The 20,000-nt window shown below is 34.9% G+C and overlaps 1 protein-coding gene across 1 annotated transcript in view; it reads left to right on the forward strand.

Annotated features, from left to right (window-relative positions):
* Positions 1-14,950, forward strand: part of Tsf2 (transferrin 2) — a 15,787-nt gene extending 837 nt beyond the window's left edge. The window contains exons 2-18 of the mRNA XM_043015012.2: positions 2,119-2,249; positions 2,688-2,820; positions 3,270-3,412; positions 4,105-4,222; positions 4,374-4,563; positions 4,919-5,072; positions 5,440-5,541; positions 8,338-8,505; positions 9,027-9,115; positions 9,718-9,884; positions 10,001-10,267; positions 10,660-10,803; positions 11,057-11,228; positions 11,343-11,391; positions 11,609-11,669; positions 11,821-11,952; positions 12,179-14,950. Coding sequence (XP_042870946.2) covers positions 2,119-2,249; positions 2,688-2,820; positions 3,270-3,412; positions 4,105-4,222; positions 4,374-4,563; positions 4,919-5,072; positions 5,440-5,541; positions 8,338-8,505; positions 9,027-9,115; positions 9,718-9,884; positions 10,001-10,267; positions 10,660-10,803; positions 11,057-11,228; positions 11,343-11,391; positions 11,609-11,669; positions 11,821-11,933 — 2,201 coding nt within the window. The 3' untranslated portion in view covers positions 11,934-11,952; positions 12,179-14,950. The remainder of the gene's footprint in view (positions 1-2,118; positions 2,250-2,687; positions 2,821-3,269; positions 3,413-4,104; positions 4,223-4,373; positions 4,564-4,918; positions 5,073-5,439; positions 5,542-8,337; positions 8,506-9,026; positions 9,116-9,717; positions 9,885-10,000; positions 10,268-10,659; positions 10,804-11,056; positions 11,229-11,342; positions 11,392-11,608; positions 11,670-11,820; positions 11,953-12,178) is intronic.
* The last annotated feature ends 5,050 nt before the right edge of the window (positions 14,951-20,000 follow it).

Consider the following 20,000-nt stretch of genomic DNA (forward strand, 5'->3'; position numbering starts at 1 on the left):
CATTTTTATTTGATACCCAGACTAGATATTACAGTGCATTTTGCTCAGATATAGTAAAAGAAGAGTAAAAGTTTAGTGTTTAGTAGAAACTGTAAATGGAGAGACAGGTATAAATGATGCTCTTGTACAATAATTGTTATTTAAACATTTTATTGAATATTTTTTTGCTAAAGAATAGAGCTGCATGAAGATTTAGTAAATATATGGTACGAGCCATTGAGGATGCACAAAACAATACGATTAGGAACAAAAAGAATGATTTGCGGAAAGTCAAGATAAAGCCACTATTCCTAATAAATTTCTGCAAATCTATTTTCATGCCACTCAGCTCGATGAAGCCATAGCCTTTTCGCTTCACACTCTGGCACTTGAAAACAAACTTACCTTATATATCCTGCCAAGAGAGAGCCTGTCAAGCTCCCTGGCAATTTCTTGTCAAATGAGGAACTCGTCCAAGCTATAGTTTGCTGAATATAGAGATTTTTTTAGTCTTTTTCCGGAGCAAGAAGCACTTAGGCCATGGCATTATTTCATGTGGCCCTATTCTGAACAGTCACCAAGGTCTAACTGGAATACTATAGTTTCATAACGATTATACAATTGTACTATGAAGACTTTTCAGATAGGGGTAATAAAGGTATTAAAAGGAAAAGAAGGAAATCTATTAAAAAATCAAAAAAACTATAGCTGAGGATTAGCTGTATAAAAAGCAGGCTAGTTTAGGTTTAGGTATTTTATTTTGTTTTTTTTCAGTTTTTTTTACCAGTGCCTATCCTGGTATGCTGCTTATATAAGCTATCTACTGCCTATTTTAATTGCTATTCATCAAGGAGCAACTTCCATGAAATGACTTTATATTGTCCACATACCATTTTTTGGGTTTTTTTTTTATTGAGTAATTTTTTTGTGAGAAGTAATAAAAAACATAAAAAAGTTGAAAAAAAAACTACTGGTTAGAAATTTACTCAGGAGAAGTTTGTAAACCGTTGCTGTTATATCACCATTGCAGACGGAGATAAAATTTGCTGACCCAGCTCCAGGGATAGGTTTTTTGAAGCGGATAGGTTTTATTTTCATATATTTGAATCATCACACTCTCCCATGAATCATCCCACTCTATTTCGTCATTATTTGTTGTGTTTTTTTTTTTTTTTTTTTTTATTAGTTTGTGTGTTTATATGGGCTCTGTCAGCTTATGCAGTGCTGTGGACAGGACAAATTTTAGAAGAATTCTGTCTTTTCGGAGCAAGAAGCAAAAGGCACTTTAGGCATTATTTCATGTGGCCCTATTCTGAACAGTCACCAAGGTCTAACTTGAATAACTGTTATACAACTGTGCTATGAAGACTTTTTAGATAGGGGTAATAAAGGTATTAAAAGGAAAAGAAGTAAGCTCATAAAACTATAGCCTGAATTTGCTGTATAAGAAGCAATTATACTTCAGTTATTTTAGGAATATTTGGTTTCAGTATTTGTTTTTTGTACCTGTCAGACCCCTTTCTGGTATGCCTATCTGCTGCCTATTTTAGGAACTTATCATCAAGGGTGCAATTGTATGAAATGACTTTTAAAGTCCACATATTACATAATTCTAGTAATTATGACTGTAGTAGCATCATCAGTGTTTTTTTTTCAAAGTACAATAAAATTGCATATTGGCGATCCAACAAACAAACAAACAATGACGCCCATTGTCAGGCAAGCTACTATGAAAATATGTCTGACACCATTATCAATGATTCTGATGTTAAAGGTTATGATGTTTAACAAAACTCTTTGGGATAACTTAAGTATAATTATAACCTGTCTGGGTCAGGAAAATTAACCCAGCTTATTTGAATTGTATATTTGATGAACATAATTTATATCTTTCAGACATAAATCTGTACTAAATTGAACTCCTTTCTCCCTTTTCAAATTCTTAGAATATAGTACTCTTCTTTTTATGCTTGCACTATAGAATTATGTGGTTATGGCATTAGAAGGGAAATCACATGGTCTAACTAGATTAGAAGTCAGTTGTTATCACTTGTATATTCTCTGGATGTTTGTTGTATGGTGAACCTTTTATTCAAGAAATACCTTTGCTTATACTCTATGTATGATTTTTATACACAGGTACCCCAAATACTGTGAGATGGTGCACACTGTCCCCCCCAGAACAAACAAAATGTGAAGCATTTGCAAAGGCAATTGAAAAGAATAACTTCAGATTTGAAAAAGCCTATTCTCAACTTGAGTGCCATCAGGTAAGGTGAAATTGATTGATTTATTGCAGAAGTGGCCTTAATCATTGTCCAGTTGAATGTAGAAAATTCTTTGAAGGACAGAATTTGATACTGAAAGTAGCTATTTTTTAAATATATTTCCAAATATGACAACAGTTAAAATAAAAATCATAATTTTTCACATAGTCTATTGTTATTTGATGTTCCTTCTTGGTGCATCCCTTCAGTTTCTGAGGTAACAACCCATTCCCCCTTCCCTGTTCAAAAGGCTTGGGAAACCTGTGAAAAATCAGGATTTTTAGAAAATAATATTCTTTTAAATACTTGGTAAAGATGCTTGATAAATAATCCCTTCATTGTAGATTCAATCAAAATATTGAGCCAAAAATTGAATCTGCTTCAAATTTTGAGTTACCGAATAAGCACAAACTAAAAGTACCTTCACTGTTATACTTACAGTACAGCAACCATGATGAGTGCATGGTTGCACTGGACAAGGGGCGGGCAGACCTAGTCGTTCTGGATCCTAACGAGATATTTATTGCTGGAAGATACCATTCGTTGGTACCAATAATGAAGGAGGTCTATGAGAGTAAGTCTGTCTCTATCTGTCTTTCTCTCTCTCTCTCTCCCTTGTCTTACTCTCCCTCTATTCCACCCTGCCTCCCAGACTCATATGAATTCAATAATTTAGTAGTTGGTGATCATTCAGTACATTTTGACTCTGCTTGACTCCATACCTTCAAATCCCCAGCTGATTGTGATATCTGCTGAAGTATTTTTACTCAATTTGCTTTACTGCTCATTGTTTATTATATATATATTATTGCTTTATAAACAAGTAGTTAAAAAAAATGTATATATATTTTTTAAATTGTTTATATATATATATGTATATATATATATATATATATATATATATATATATATATATATATATATATATATATTTATGTATTTATTAATTATTTATACTTTGGTTTCAATTGTATTTGAAGGCTACCCACAGAGATCATACTCTTATTGTTATCTTCCTTTCAGATGGTCTTCAGTTATATTATTCAGTGGCTTTCATTCAGAAAGGCAACCTTACATCAGTGAGAAGCTTAGAAGACTTACGGGGTGCAGTTGCCTGTTTCCCATCTGTTGCATCAATGGGAGGTTGGGTTATGCCGATAGCCAAGGTATGATAGATGAAAGACATAAGCTGTATGTAGATCTAATTTTTATAAACTCTTTATTAGGTTTCTTTCTTGAAATTCATGAAAAGGAGGTGGCCATTACCTTTCCTGGTGGTAATATTCAGTGCTGTTTCAGCTGGGGAAAGAGGAAGTGGGTACTTGCTCCTCTTATCAAATTCTTTGTATTACAACACAAAGTCTAGGGACAGGCCTGATATATATATAGATGCATCAACCCTATCCATTTTGCAGTGTTACATGACCTATGGATAGTCATAAAATTCTATGGTCATTCATTTCAAATGATTATTTTTGTTTCAGAATGATTTGATATTTAGTTGAATTTCACAAGATACTGCATATTGTTTATGAAGATGTAGATAAGAGAAAGTTTTTAAGACATGAAATTTTTCATTGGGTTATAAGTAAGTCTTTAAGTGTCATATATTTTTTTAGATATTTATATATATCTTATCATTAGAATTTCATCTTATTGATCTGTTATTTATTATTACCTATTTTATAAATTAGTTATGTAAACAGAAATTTAAATAAATCTTTAATGTAACCCTGGTGGTACATGTGGTGATTATTGCGAGTTTAAAATGTACCACAAGTGGTACCTATTGCAATTAATGTGTTGAAGACCTATTTCATAATATTTCTAACCATTGTATTTGCAATTTGCATTTCAGCTAATCAGATCTGGAGCCATGAAAATTATTGATTGTAACAATCACATTAAATCAGCCTCAGAATTCTTTGGTGGTGGTTGTGCAGTTAACATTCTCTCGGACAAGTATAATCCTCTAGGTAAATTATATTTCTGGTTTTGATTCATATTATTGCAATGTACTGAGTCATGTCCATGATGCAAGTGATGGTAATGCTATGTAATTTTAACTGAAATAACACAGACAAAAGGAATTAAATTTATTTAATGTCTTCTATGTTATTTCATCAGGTGACAATAATCAGATCTTATGTAGTGCCTGTGGGAGTGATCTCCCTGGACGGCATTGCACAAGCCAGGATCTCTATGCCGGCCACCAGGGAGCCATCAACTGCTTGCTGGATAAGGGTGAAATTGCCTTTGCTAGACATACATCCCTAAACAAGACTTTGGAGGAGTATGGAGAGGAATTGAAGCTTAGGTAAATTATGTATAACCATTTTGACTGGTTTTGCTCGAAGAACAGGGTTGGACCTTTTTTTACTGTTTCTTTGATGATTGTGTTATTGCTTTATATGTACAGTGATTGGATAGATAGGTATAAGGGTAGGTAGCTGAGAAAGAGAGTAGGTTGAAGTAAGTGATATGCTGTCTTTGTAATATTTATATGGATTTGTGGAATCGTCCTGTATGTTTAGTGCGAATTCATTATGCACAGAAAACCTAGAATATTTTATTACACTGTTGAATAAAAAAACAGTTGGTATGGATCTCTACAGCTGAGAGGAATATGCATATGACCAAATCTTACATAATGTGTAATTGTTCTGTTTTAGTATTGACGACTTTGAGCTTCTTTGTGATGATGGAAGTCGTGCCCCAGTATCAGAATATGAGAGATGCAACTGGGGTCCTGTTCCTTCAAATGCTATTGTGACCACCTCTGCCAAATCTCCCGAGCAGCGACGAGGTCTTCAGGACTTCTTGCAGGTGAGGGGAGTCTGTGTGTATACTTCAGCTCTATTTTCTGTTGGCTTTTTATGTTGCCTTTTATTTTTATTTTTTATATAAAACATTAGTACATTTCTGGATATATCACTGTGTAATAATTAGTCGTCTGTTCTATTGAATTACAGTAAGCATTTCATACATCTTCGTATAGAGGTATATCTACCAGTTCTGCCTGTCTGCTTATGCAGAAATGTTTCTTGCTAATTACACAATTTTTCCAATGGAATTCTTTGGTAGTGACTTAGTGAAGAAAATAAGCTGTTAGTTTTAGTGATTTAGGCTTTGGATACTTGTAGTGTTATATTTCATTTGATTTGACATGCAACTTCTTTTCACAAATTTTCAGATGGCATTCGACCTTTTCGGGGAAAAAACAACAGATCCCGAGGCTTTCTACCTTTTTGAGTCATTCCCAAAATACGGCAAATCTTATGATCTTCTTCTATCCGTAAGTTCAGAAATAATTGGCACACTTTTTTTTTTTTTCTTTATTCCTGTAGATAGCTCTTTAGCATGAATTTTTGTATTACATACTAGTAGAGTGTATAACAAAAGCCAGTGTTGCTGCTAGAGGTGGACAGCTCAAATGTTTTATGAATAATAATGAATCAAGATCGCAGTGAAAAGTAGAAAAAGAAATAAAGCGATCTCAGATTTCATGTTATAAGAACCTGCCTATACACCTGACTGGAGCCTATTGATAAAGCACTTTCTATTACATCTTATAATAATTTTCCTCAGAAATATCTTGAAAATAATACAATTATCAGGTGATGATGTAAACCCACCATGTATTGAAATTCAATTAACACCAATGCTTAAAACCATTTTTATATTTGATAAGAATGGTTGCTTTTAACCCCTTAATGCTGGGAGTATATGCATACATGTACTGCCCAATATGATTGTATTTTGATATTTTTTCTTGCACATAAATGGCTCCACAAGTACATAGACACTAAGGGGTCAGTTGCCAGTCCTCCCTGACTTTACGTGTTTTCCCCAGTCCTTGAATTTTTTGGAAAGTTTAAATATATACTTTATGACTATTGTTATTGACATTATGTTAATGATAACTCTGATGATGATAATGTTAATATCAATGATAATATTAATAGAATAAAGAATGTTTTTTTCTATATACATGTTCTACATAGTTAAATTTGTATATACACATTTTCTTGATTTGTCAAGGAAGTTGCTTTGAGAGGTTCAGCATGACCTTGTGCATTGAGGAACCACTCGACAGGAAGCTGTGTCCTTGTTATCTTGCTGGTGGGAGTGGCATTAGACAAATAGACACCCCATCATGAATAGGTTAAGGAATGGGATAAACAGGTGAAGTCTGGCAGACCTGACAACTAAATTTTTGTAGACTGGGCACTTTTGGAACAATCCATGAATAAAAGGAATATTGAAACTAAACTATAGTGGACAGTGCATAGTGCATGTTCCTGGCATCTGTGGGTTAAGAACAAACAGGTAGGCAAAAGATTCTTAGTTGAAGATCATGAAGTAATGCAGGCAAAATATTATGAGTATTGTTATGAAAATAATTATACTTTTTCATTTTATTATATAATAATATTATATACCATCTACCCTCACAATAATGGAACTTGTAATAATGGATCCTGATTATTACAGACAAATTTTGGTTTCTGTTAACCTGTTAACGACGGGGGTAGATTTGCTTACCCAGACTCCAGGATGGGTTTTATTTCAAAGCGAGGCAGCTTCACGCAACATACCTTGACTTTTCCCACTCTCTTTTAGTCACACATTGTAGAGCTAGAGCCATTTTTGTGTTACATTTTTTGTGTGTTTTACTGTATTCAGAGACTTATATCTGTCATATCACAGGCTCTATCAATTCTGCAGTTGACTAAAATTGTAGTTCACGGTCCATATCAGCTCATTTTTTTTCTTTATACTCAATGTGATAGAAGCATTGCTGTTTTTGGGGAGGACAAAAAAAATCAACTTTATTTTTTCGTATTTGTGTGCTGCCATCAACAAATACAAAACATATAACCATCCACAATGAAGATAACATGAAGAGGTAGGGAAAAGGAAGGAAACTGGTGCTTATGACTGTGCCACAGTAAAAGACATCCCTACTGGCACAGAGGCACATTGTAGACATTGGGCATGGTTTGAGTCACCTTCCTCCTCTCATTCTGCCTGCACATCCTTCATTTGCGGTACTTTAGAGCAAGAGGTTGGCAACTTGTTGTGTGCTATGGCTCTATGAAGCTAGTGCTTGCTAGAGACCGTAGATGGGTGCCATTCGAGGCTCTCTCTCCTGCTGGTGCTAGAAGAAAGTGGTGCCATCCAGGTTTTGTATGTTAGGTGAAACCCATTTTACTTAGTGTTACAACAGTTATGATAATTATGACTGCAATTGTCATCATCACTCACTCATTACTCATAGCACAATAAAATAACACAGTGATCCAAAATCCCTGAACATCATGACGCCCGTTGTCAGGCCAGAGATCCTGTGTCATGTGTGACGAAAATGCACGTCACCCGTTGTTAAAGGGTTAATCCTTCCTCCTCCTGATTGATGTGAACAAAAGACTTATTAATGTACTCCCCATTGCACAAATTCATGGAACCAACCAACTGGCTACAGTTTGTGATAATGCACTTAATTCGTCCTCTGTTGATGGTACATTGTTGTGCCCTCCATGATGGATGCTGTTTATCACACAATTTTTTCTCAAGTTTCTTTCAGATGCATTTATATTTTGCCATTTGCTGTAAATGGGAAAATAGCCATCTCATTTTGAAAGGGTTTTATTTGGCAAATAGGAAAAAAATCATTGCATTTGAAAAATGCCATAGAATCCTATTTCCTTTTTCATGTTATGTTTAGGAAAAAAGTTTCATACTGAAAAAGGCACAGTAGTGACCACAGCAGGTGTGAATGGCTCGTTACTACGCTTAACACATTTGAAAGTGCTCCTTAATGTCAATGGCAAGAATGGGTATGCTTCAGTATGAGAGAGGCAGGCATGGCTAGGGAACAATAAATTATGGCGTGGTAAGAATTTGATGCATGCCACGTCTGTTATGGACCCCTTGATTATACAGGAAGGGTTTCCTCAATTTTAGTCCATTGTAAGGAGGATAAACAATGTATACTTTCTGAACATTCGTAAACTATTACAGGATGCCTAGAAATATATCAGAAGAAAGTATGCAGAATCTTCTCATTTTATATCTCTTGCTTTGGCAGGATAACACAAAGATGTTGGTGGACCTGTCAGCCAGCCAGCAGAATTTCCAGAAGTATCTGGTTGGTAATATCATGAACCACATCCAGACAATTCGTTCCTGCCCTGTGAGCAAAATGAAATTGTGTGTAACCTCCCAGGCAGAATTTTCAAAGTGTCTCAAGATGAGGGTAAGTATATATTGCGTTTTTAGGGAAGGCATTCATGATTTTAGTGGCTATTTACCTGTTTTTTTTTATAGAAATAAATCACTTGTGTTACAATAGAATGTTGTGCTTAGATGACTTGCCTGGCTCTGTCAACAAACTAAATCACTGGTTATGATTTCAGTGCTTTCATTACTCATTGCCAGTGGATAAGATTACAAGCTATTCCATTCAGTTTTTGTTTGGAGAATGAGTACTTAGCTTAAACCTATATAACATAATTTCTTACAATAGTCAAAGTCTGTATTTACCTATCACTTCTTGGATTTAAAAAAAAAATTGTGTCTTTCATGTTTGCTAACATGTTTAGAAGCTATTTATATGTTCATTTTCCAAAACTTTATCCATTTATTTCTCCTGAGTAACTAGATAGTGTTTTCCTTTGTGGGTGCATATCAAATATTAAATATTAAGATTCTAGACGTCTTGACTCTGTAATATGGATGACATATAATTCTAATACTGTTCTTTATTTTTTTTTTCAGACTGCACTACATGCTCAGTTGCTGAAACCAGATATGGAATGTTTTAAAGGAGATACAAATTTTGACTGCATGGGAGCCATCAAAAGAGGGTAATTAAAGTTTTGAAGCAATTTGCTATTAAGCAGTAGCAGCTCTTTTACCTCAATTATTTTAAACATGCTTCCAAAGTTGGCTGTGTCAGGAGTTAATTGTTTCATATGACTATTAGTAAAGTATATGAATTTAGGATCAGTCCATTTGAAATCAGTTGTTAAATTCTACACACTGTCATTTTATAACAGCCTGTGAAAGAAAGAAAGAAAGAAAGAAAGAAAGAAAAAATATATATATTGATAGGTTTGATTTTTACAAGTGGAGGAAATTTTTACTAAAACCCCACAATTTTTAGGGGCAAATGAACCAAAATATTTTGTGCCACTTTCGATGTTGCTTTTCAGAAGTAATATTCAAAATAAAACAATGAAAATATCACACATGGTCTATTCAGGCATGCAGAGTTCAAAAGTGGTATCAAGGCATCAAGCAGTTGTAGTTGCCACTTCAAGTTGTGCGTTAAACAAAAACAATTTGGTGGCCAACTACATTGCAGGTCCATAAGGGTGCTGTAATTTATTTTTTGATTTTTTCATATGTATGACTAGTGATTGAAGTCACCATTTTATATATATATATTTTTTTTTTCTGTTCACAGGGAAGCAGATGTTGCAGTATTTGAAGCTGGGGACATATATAGTGCTGGACTTGGATATGAACTTGTGCCTATCATCGGCGAACAGTATAATCTTGATACCCTAGAATACTATGTTGTTGCAGTTTCCAAGGAAGATGACCCAGACACAGATGTTTTATATCTCAAAAGTATGAAAGTGTTTTATTTCATTATTTGGATATACTTGTGCATATTTGAGAGCAAAGACACAGCTTTATTTCATTTTTATGGAGTATAACCAGACATATATTTTTTCTCTCCAAAGATAAGAGAACCTGCCATCCTGGAGTTATGCATGGTGGTGGATGGGTAGTGCCGTTGGCCTACCTCATCAACAACAACCTTATCCGTCAGTATGGATGCAACTCAGTGAGGGCAGCATCTGAATATTTTGAGAAGTCTTGTGCCCCGGGTGCTCTTAGCACCTACTATCGACACAATATGAACCGCCTGAATCTTTGCCATCTCTGCCATGGTGTTGGAAGTGGGTTCTGTGCTCGAGATCACAGTGAACCCTATTATGGATTCACAGGTTTGTCTTAGATAAAATGCTGTAAAGGTGCTTCACCAGGACACAATGCCGGGGTATTTTGAAATGCTTAGGCTGAAGCTGTGGCCACCTGCTATGCTCACAATCACCCGGCGTGCCAGCCATACAAAATGACTTGACGTGATAGCACATCCATGGCTGGAAGTGCTACCACCATGTGATGTGATATCACGTCATCCATCGTTAACGGGTTAAAGACTGGAAATTACTTGTGATGAAGTCAGTCATCAGATATAAGCTTTCAAGCAAGTACAGCTGGAAATCCTATCTGATGAAAGTTTTGTTTTGAATTACCACTCATTATTGAAATATTATTGGACTTTGTGGTAGCTATACTTGATACATTTTATGACTTTTATAACCTTTCCTATCAGGTGCCTTTAGATGCCTTGTGGAGGGAGGCGGAGACATAGCTTTCCTAAAGCACACGACTGTTCGAGAAAATGTGGATGGAAAACGCAAACAATGGTGGGCAAGGAACCAGCTTACTGCAGACTATCAGTTAGTCTGTCGAGATGGTGAATATTTGTGGGAACAATTTTTTTCACTTTTTTTCTTTCTTCGATATACTGTCCAAAAATTATACATTTCATATGTGCACTCAAACTTCCTATATAATGTTATGCTTAAATTATTTTTACCAGACATTGCCTTTGTAACTATTTGATGTGTGCAGAAAATTGATGAATAATACTCTGAGAACTTAGTGTTAGGTAGCCAAAGGGGATTTTTGTAATCAGATTGTTTTGTAACTTATTTAACTTTTCTCAGGTACACGAGCTTCAGTAACAGATTATCAAGAGTGTAATTTGGGCACAGTACGTTCAAATGCAATAGTGACCCGAGGAGGTTATCTGTACAATGAAACAGAAGTAACAGCTTACACAAATCTCCTGTTATATGCGCAACAACATTTTGGCCGTGATTCTGATGATGAATGGAAGTAAGTATAGGTTGCAATATTCTCCAAGGTTTATATTTATTTATGGATATAGAGAATTGATTGCATAGATTTATAGTAAGGGATTTATGGAGTAATTGAAACTTTACATTTCAGCTTCAAAATGTTCCATTCTGATGAACCATATGCTGATCTGATCTTCCAGGTGAGTTGAAAGACTTTTGAAGACCCAAGAAAAACAATTCGGTGTCTTTGAAGATATATGAAAAGGTTTATTTTAGAGGAGAAATTGATTTTACTGTTGTAATTTTAGGGAGCTAAAACTTATTCTAATATAAACTTTTCATCATGGATTTGCATCATGTTCAGAGTGAATGTTCTTGCTTTTATCATCATACTAACTGAGGGAATTCCTATTTCAGGATGCAACACAACAACTAGTCCCATTACCTAAGGAGGAACAGCATTATCATCCATACTTAGGTTTGTATCACTTTGGGAAGCAGTGCAAAACCTGATGAACGATTGATAAGTGAATATAGTAATTTGTGCAGGTTATTTAGCTATCAGAAATCTTAATATCATTGATTTATTATCATAATAAATCCCCCTTTTAATAAATCCCCCTTACCAGGTATTGAGTTCCTAAATGCCCGCTTTGAAGTAGATTGCACAGCCTCATCCCCATGCTTGCAAGTGTCATCGGTGTTGATGGCATTTTTAGTGGTCCTCTGCCTTGCAAATTGAAGGTCTACTTCTTTCAAGTGTAAGTACATTTATTGAATTTGTTTGTTTTACATTTTTGGGAAACTTTATGTAAAGATTTTTTTATTGTTTGAATTACATGTTCACATTGGATTCTCGTACATTTATGTAGTGAGAAGATCTCTTTATGCAGGCAAGCTTGCGTATTTTGTTGCTCTGGAATTTGTTTATGTCACGGGTAATTGATTTGTACACTAATTTTACTTTACCCTTGTTTTACCCATCAGGTAAGATCTAATAAAAACTCAAAAAGGACACCATGCTGCATCATCTTAACGCCATGAATCCGCAGCATACTGTCTGCAATCAACTGTGATCATAACCTGAAGATGCATAAATAGGTTGTGCTTCAGAATCTCAACTGTAACTACTTGTATTTTTTTACCACCATAATTACATGCAGGTTTTACATTGTATGTATGACTGGAAGATTTATATTCATAGGATCATCCCAGTGTATTTTCTTACAATACAACACCCTGTTGGGCTTTTTTATATATTTGAAATTGAAATGTATAATTGAAAGAAAAAGCATTTCTTATAAAGCCATATGTCACAATAAATAAACATACATATATATACATATATATACATATATATACATATATATACATATGTACACATATGTAATTATATACATATTATCATAATATATACATATATTACATATATATTACAGATATATATACAAAATACAACACAACCACACACACACACCACACACACACACACACACACACACCACACACTCTACTCACACCACTCACACTCACACTCATCACACACACACACACACACACACACACACACACACACACACACACACACACACACACACACACATTTACACATATTCACACAATTACTATTGTAATGATTATCATCATTACAAATAATACTTTATTACTACCAGCAAAAGCTAGTGCTGGTTTTATATTTGGCAGTTATGGTTTTATATTAGTATTGTGGTCACTTTGTCAATAATAATTGTTCAGGGCTTTAGATGTATATTTTTAGAAAGTTGTGAATGTATAGTGATGTGGCTACTCAGCTTGTCTAGATATTTTGTGCATTTTTTATTTCTTTTTATGTGTGCATGTGTGTTCATGTGTGTGTGAATGAATGGGTGAGTGTACACATGCACAAACACATTACCATAAGCATACACACAAATATACTCTTGCAAGCACAGAGAATATTGCATATACCTATTCATACATATACTGACACATTTATATATACACATATATATATTCATACATGCATTGTGGAATCTTTGATTCTGTTGATTGACGTGCAAAAAGACCAAAGCCAATTTTGCCTGGATATAAAATAATAGGACATGTTTTAACATGTCTAGGTAGTATTTTTATGATGCTATAGTTATATCAAGACTTTTTCTGTAATTTGGAGGAAATTTTTTTCAAAGTTTTGATGACTCACTAAGGTAATGTCCTTCATTTACGAATGAAATATATTTTTCCAGACAGGATCTCAGGATCCCTGATATGAAGGAATTATAGTGTTTGTTAATGGAGTGGTAATCATGTTTCTTGCAATGTAAACAAGTAATCTAATAACTGATTACTTTATTGTTCCATGTATATTTTTATAGGTCAGTGTTAGTTTTTTTTTTTTTTTTTAATGAATATATAAAACAGATCAGAGCTAATTTGATGAAAAAGACATGGGGAAAAAAGGTCAATATATCACAAATATTAGTAATTTTTTTTTTTTTTTTCAACTTGACCAAAAATAATTGGCTGGGATAGAAGTATCACTTGTATTATGCTTCCAGTGTATATGTAAAGTTAATCTTTTACTTATAATGGAAAATTATCTACCCAGCATGAAAATGCTAAATGAACAATCTTTGAATGACAGAGAAGCCTGTTGATAAATAGTCTGACAGTTACTGGCATCTTCAGTGTTAATGTTCAGTTTTCAGTGAGTTAAAAGCACATCAACGTCTGCAAATGCAAGACTTTGTTTAATATGAGTCTTCAAACTCATGGATATTATATAATCTTGATAACACTGTTGCTACTAATTATTTTTTTAACTGTAAATATGTGAGACAAATTTCATTGTATAGGGAAAGAATGAATCAAATTAACAAAGTCAGCTTTTATATTTTTTTTGTTTTTATATTGAGTACTTCCATAATGTAGCTCATGGAACATTTAAATATCTATGATGATGAAATCATAAGCAGTTTATGCATTTGTAAACATTCCGTCCAATTTGTGATAAAATATTATTTTATATATATCTGATCAACCCACTCGCGCCGGATGATGTGCTGACACTTTCGTGGCTTTTGCGTCAGACGCCGGTGACGAGATATCTGGGCAAGGCCGGTGCTCAGGGTGAGTGAGCGTGCAACCCAGGCTCGTGGCTTGTGTGCCTGAGAGTCTTGAGACGTTAGGCTTATGTGTTTGAAAACCCCGGCATTACGACCATGCAAAGCCGGAATCGCCCCGGCGTGAATGGGTTAACATCAGAAAGAATATTGAATTCTGATTTTTATTTTATTTTATTTATTTATTTAATTTTTTTTTTCACAAATAAATGAATGTGATGTTACTGCAGTTATATAAAATTGAGATTGTTTGTTTATGCTTATTGTATATATATATTTTTTACTGAAAGAAATGGAATTAAATAAAAAAAGTTGCTATACATTTAAATACATAAAATGAAGTATTTTGTTTTAATATACAAACTTCCAGTCTTAGAAATATTGCATTACAATTTAGAATTTTTTTTTAAGTACATTAGCAATAAGGTTATGTAAGTTTTAAGAAATGTAATTCATTAAAGCAATGTTCTTGTAAGATAAAGTGAGAAATATATATTGTAAAAATTTGCCTTATACTTTTTTTGAAAACACAGAGGATAATTTTGTATGAATTATTTTGGGAGAGAAGAAAGGATTTTACTTTTTTTTTACCTTTAGCTCAAATAAATAGGCTTTTGCCTTTCAAATTAGTACAAAAGGCGAATTTCATTATCCTAAATTGTGTTTGGAAATTGTCTTTATATTCAAATATGGATTTTGTTGATCTTAGCCTAATAATGTTCGGAACCCATGTTCTCATGCACTGTCCACTATCGTTTTTTATTTTTTTTATTTATCTATATTTACATATGGATTATTCCACAAGTTGCTCGGAAAGTTTTATTTACATTCATCATTTTGTTAATGTAATAATGATAACAGTAATATATTTAAAACCTTTCCCCAATAAAATATTCATGGAATGGTTTAAACAGTTGAAGTCAGGTAGGACTAATAATTGACTCCTATTTATACATTAAGCAATAATAAAATATAACTATGGTGGACAGTGCATGTCCCCAGATCAATAGGTTATGAACTAAAGGAACCATCTCAAACAATGGGGAGGAGGCTGGAGATCTGAGTTATGATCAAAACTAATTTTGAATAGCTTGACATTGAAGGAATTTTTACCTATGTGAATATTAAGGTTCATCTAAAGAAAAAAAAAAAAAGCCACCATCAAACATGTCTTGGCTAACTAGGGTCCATTGGGATACTGGAATACATTGAGAGATGCAGAAATAGACAGATATATAGTTATATGGAGATGATGTACAGAGAGACAGATGTAGCCAGACAGAAATTTTTTTTTAGATACAGCAAGAGATCTAGAGATACAGAAAAATTGATAGATAGAAAGGGAAGTAGATATTCAGTAAGAGGTGTGGAAATGCAGAGATACATAGAGATGTAGAGAGACAAAGAGATGCTGTAATGAAAGAGAGATAGATACATTTCTTCCAATTAGGTCCGGTGAAATTAGCCTTGCCCCTATGCTTCTCTCCAACCCACTGAACAGGTTACTTTGTCATATGGGAGTTTACTTTTTTTTTTTTTTTTTTTTTTTTTTTTTTTTTTTTTGGGGGGGGGGGGGGGGGTGTCATTGAAAAAAACAATAACTGCAATATATATAACTATTTGCTTTAAAAAAATAGTTGGTATTATCTAATTTAAATCTTTTAGATGCAACTTATAGAAACTTACAGAATGGTTCTTGTTACTTTGTTTCACAAAACAAAAAAGGAATAAACAAATTTTGATGGTGATATCACACGTAAAATCGCTCTGGTGATTATATGGGTTTACTCTTTTCTGAAAAAAGTATTATATACCAGCATATATAATATTTACAAATTCTTTGTATTTATTTGACCATTTCATGGAAGTTTAAGTATAACTTGTGACACAGCTAAATTCCCAATGGCGGGGTGTCATGCTGTGCATAACTTAAGGGCCCGGTGTAGGTCATAGCACATCGGAAAAAAGGGGGGTACCACAAAAAGCAAAAAAACAAAAAAGACCACAATGATTAAATAGTTAACTTTGTAAGATGTAACTGTTCATTTTAGGGGATTTGATGAAAATTATCCCCTCCACAAAATTATTTCTACATTTTGAGGAAGTCTCTTTTTGTTGGTATTTATTTTGTGCAAACTAGTATTATTCATGAGGATTTACCACCAATAAGGAAAAAAAAGAAAAAGAAAGAAAAACAAAAAGGAAGAAAACAAAAGTACAAAAATACACATCAATACATGTGGTGAATCTGTAAGATGAAAGAACTTTTTAGCAATTTTCTTGCCTATTCCCATATACTTAACCCATAGCGGACAGGTGTCATGATGTAAATGATGCCCATAAATGACATAAATAAAACCCATCCTGGAGATTAGGCAAGCGAATATATCCCCCGTCCACAATGGATTAATGACAGGAGAAAGAGAATCGATCAGCACAGCTTACCCTAAGGATACTTTGCCAAATTCACCCTCTCCTTCCAGTTGGTTGGGATGAACCTTCTTGAAGGGCTGCTAGAGAAGGACCTAGCTCATCTTGACCTCATGACAGGTTTGATTCATTTGATTCATTCAGATTTGTCCCAAAGACTTCCGCCACCCAAGACTGTTTATACTGTAAGTGGTGTTAGCCAATGCCTTCTCTCACTCCTGATGCGGCCACAGCACTTTCAGTACCAGTATAGAGGACTCGACTCAAATCATGATTTCCATGTCATTTACAAGGAAACAACATTCAACCTGATATGCTGTTCTTTGTCTCTCCTCATCAGTATTCCATGTCCTATAAAGCAGGAATCGATTGATTTTCTGATCTTCACACAAATGAACCTAGTGTCTCCTGTAAAAAATAGTTCTGTCTTATTCTACGGTAATTACTGTCAGGTTGCCAACCACTATGAATCAATTTAAGATAATAACAGAAAATAATCTGCACACTCCACCTCTTAATCTGTGAAACATCCCAGGGCAGGCACTGGACAGACTGGAGATTTTGAAATGGACCACCCTGAGGGTAGCCCTTACCATTCTGTGAAAACCCTGAAATTCTGGAAATACTCCTACAAGAGCTAACAAGATTGTAGCGAATTTCCCTGGCTGCGTTCCTGCATCACCATAACAGGTCCAGCAGTGCAAGTCAGGGCCCTAATCCCAGGAGCAAATGATCCTCAATCCCTGGGACATCACAAATTCCCAGAGAAATAAACTACTTGATACTTGTATCACCTCCTGAACCATGGGTGTCACAGGAATTTTGTAGCTTGCTCAACTGCAACTGGAAACAGCATTATATTCACCTGTACAACATGGATAACTCATCAAGGACAGTTACATGTCATGGACATGAGTTTGTAGAACATTCCTTTTGCATCAGGTATACATGTCAGTATCAGCATAACACACTCATGTCTATGACCACTCTCTGTGGGTGGTGTCTGTTGTTACAGCTTTACTAGTTAACCCATTCACGACGGGGGCATTCCAGCCTTGCATGTTACAATGCCGGGGCTCTCGAACGCATAGGCCTAAATCAGTTAAATAAATGACGCCGTATGACGTCACCCAGCGAACGGGCCTTGAATGCGTGGTACCGTAGTGTACCACCCGTCCAGAGAGGGTTAAGGGCATGTCCACTCCCACTATTTGTGCTGCTACCAGGTCTTTTTACTTATGAGAGGACAGCCACCAGTCAGCTGCTAAACAAAATTGCAGGGCACAAATCCAGCATACATCACTCTTGCTTGGTGCCTGCCATGTCACAGGTAGGTCGTGTTTCCTGCTCCCTGTCAATGTCCCAATGGACACCCTCATGGAACCCACATGGGAATTTACCTTCTCCCTGTAGGGAGAAATGGAAGTATGTAGGCATGTAGATTTATGAAATCAATCAAGAAATTAGTCATTATATATAACCACAGTCACACATGCAGTCAAACATATTCTAAACTTCTATTTACCTTTTCAAATTGAATTGTCTAGAAGATAGGTTAATAAAATTCAAAGATGAGATTAAAGCTTGTATTGTGCATAGAGCATAGTTTAGAAAGGAAGATACAATAATAAGTATGTCCCAAAATGTGACGACTGAAGTACATGAATTTAACAATGCATTAATGGACATGCACACGCATGTGTGCACACATATAACTCCCACAAAATTCCAATCAAATAAACACTTCTAAGCACACGTGTGCGCATGCTGGCATGCACGCCTGCAAGCATGCCTGCACTCACATGTACATGCATGCACACATGTTTACACTGATGCACACAGATAAACAGACACACACACCCACACACACAGACTTGGACTCGCACACATGCAAGTATGCATGCAGGCACGCATGCACACACTCACTCACTCACACACATGCACAGACACTCACACTCACACATACTCTTTCTTTCTTTCTCTCTCTCTCTCTCTCTCTCTCTCTCTCTCTCTCTCTCTCTCTCTCTCTCTCTCTCTCTCTCTCTCTCTCTCTCTCTCTCTCTCTCTCTCTCTCTCTCTCTCTCTCTCTCTCTCTCTTTCCCAAACACTTGCGCTCATTCATGTTCACACACACAAACACATTCAGACACACGAACACACCCAAAGACTTTCCCAAACCTGGCTCAGTACTGATGACCAAAAATCTATCAGGAGAGCCAAAATTGTACAATGCATAAATTTACCATACACAGAATATGTAGGTAATACAAAACATTTTGTTGATCAGTCACACAGGAAAATCTTACCTGGAATACCAAGTTTTCAGTAGATCTGTACATTCATAATTCCTATTTTTCCCAATATGTAAATAATAATATTCAAAACATTATATAATATGAATTGTAATCTCCAAAAACATCCAATTCTTAGATTCACCTTATAAATAAATAGTTATTTATTGCCATTTTATTCATACAGATATCTGCAAGTTTCTTCATCGAGTACCATCAATCCAGCAATAAACTGTTGGCCAAATGTTGGTCAACAGTAACTGGAAAAAGATGCATTTTAATCTGGCATGAAAATACAATGAACAGAACTGCAACATTCAATAGTTATTATGCATCGCTTTGGAGCCAATCCTCATATCTCAATATTCAGAGTGCACTGCTGAAATTAGGGCACGGAAACAAAAGGGGAGAGACATACATTAGCTGTGAGTAGTCACCAAATACGGTACAGCCAAGTTTTACACAACAGTAAAACGTACGAGAAAAAGGAAGAAAGAAAGAAAGGAAGACAGACAGACAGACGGAAACATAAATACAATCCTAGGAAATATGATCTGCAAAACTGAAAATAAACATTGCAAAACAACAAGTCGAAAGAAGGAAAACGAACCCTTAGGTCAGATCAACAGCCACAGCCACAATCTGTGATGGTGTTATAGCTTACTTGAGTTGAGAGCTTTGTGTGTAACAGCAATCATGAAGCAAGCAACCACTGCAGAGGAGTTTGAAATATAAACATGACAATATAACAAATCAAAATAATGAGGATCTAATATTAGAAAAGAGTATACCACATGCTCCTAACCTACATAATTCTATTATATTTGGACTACAAGCAACTTGCAGATAAGCACTGTAAAGGTTAGGAGAACTGTATGCTCTAAACTGATGTGGCTGTCTTAACACTATCTAGAAAGTTTTAAATTCTTCAAGGAACATTTCAGTGTAATACTTATAATATCATAA

Source organism: Penaeus japonicus, unplaced genomic scaffold (genome assembly GCF_977035675.1).
Source record: "Penaeus japonicus unplaced genomic scaffold, GWHDUDI00000001_assembly GWHDUDI00000001, whole genome shotgun sequence".
NCBI lineage: Eukaryota > Metazoa > Arthropoda > Malacostraca > Decapoda > Penaeidae > Penaeus > Penaeus japonicus.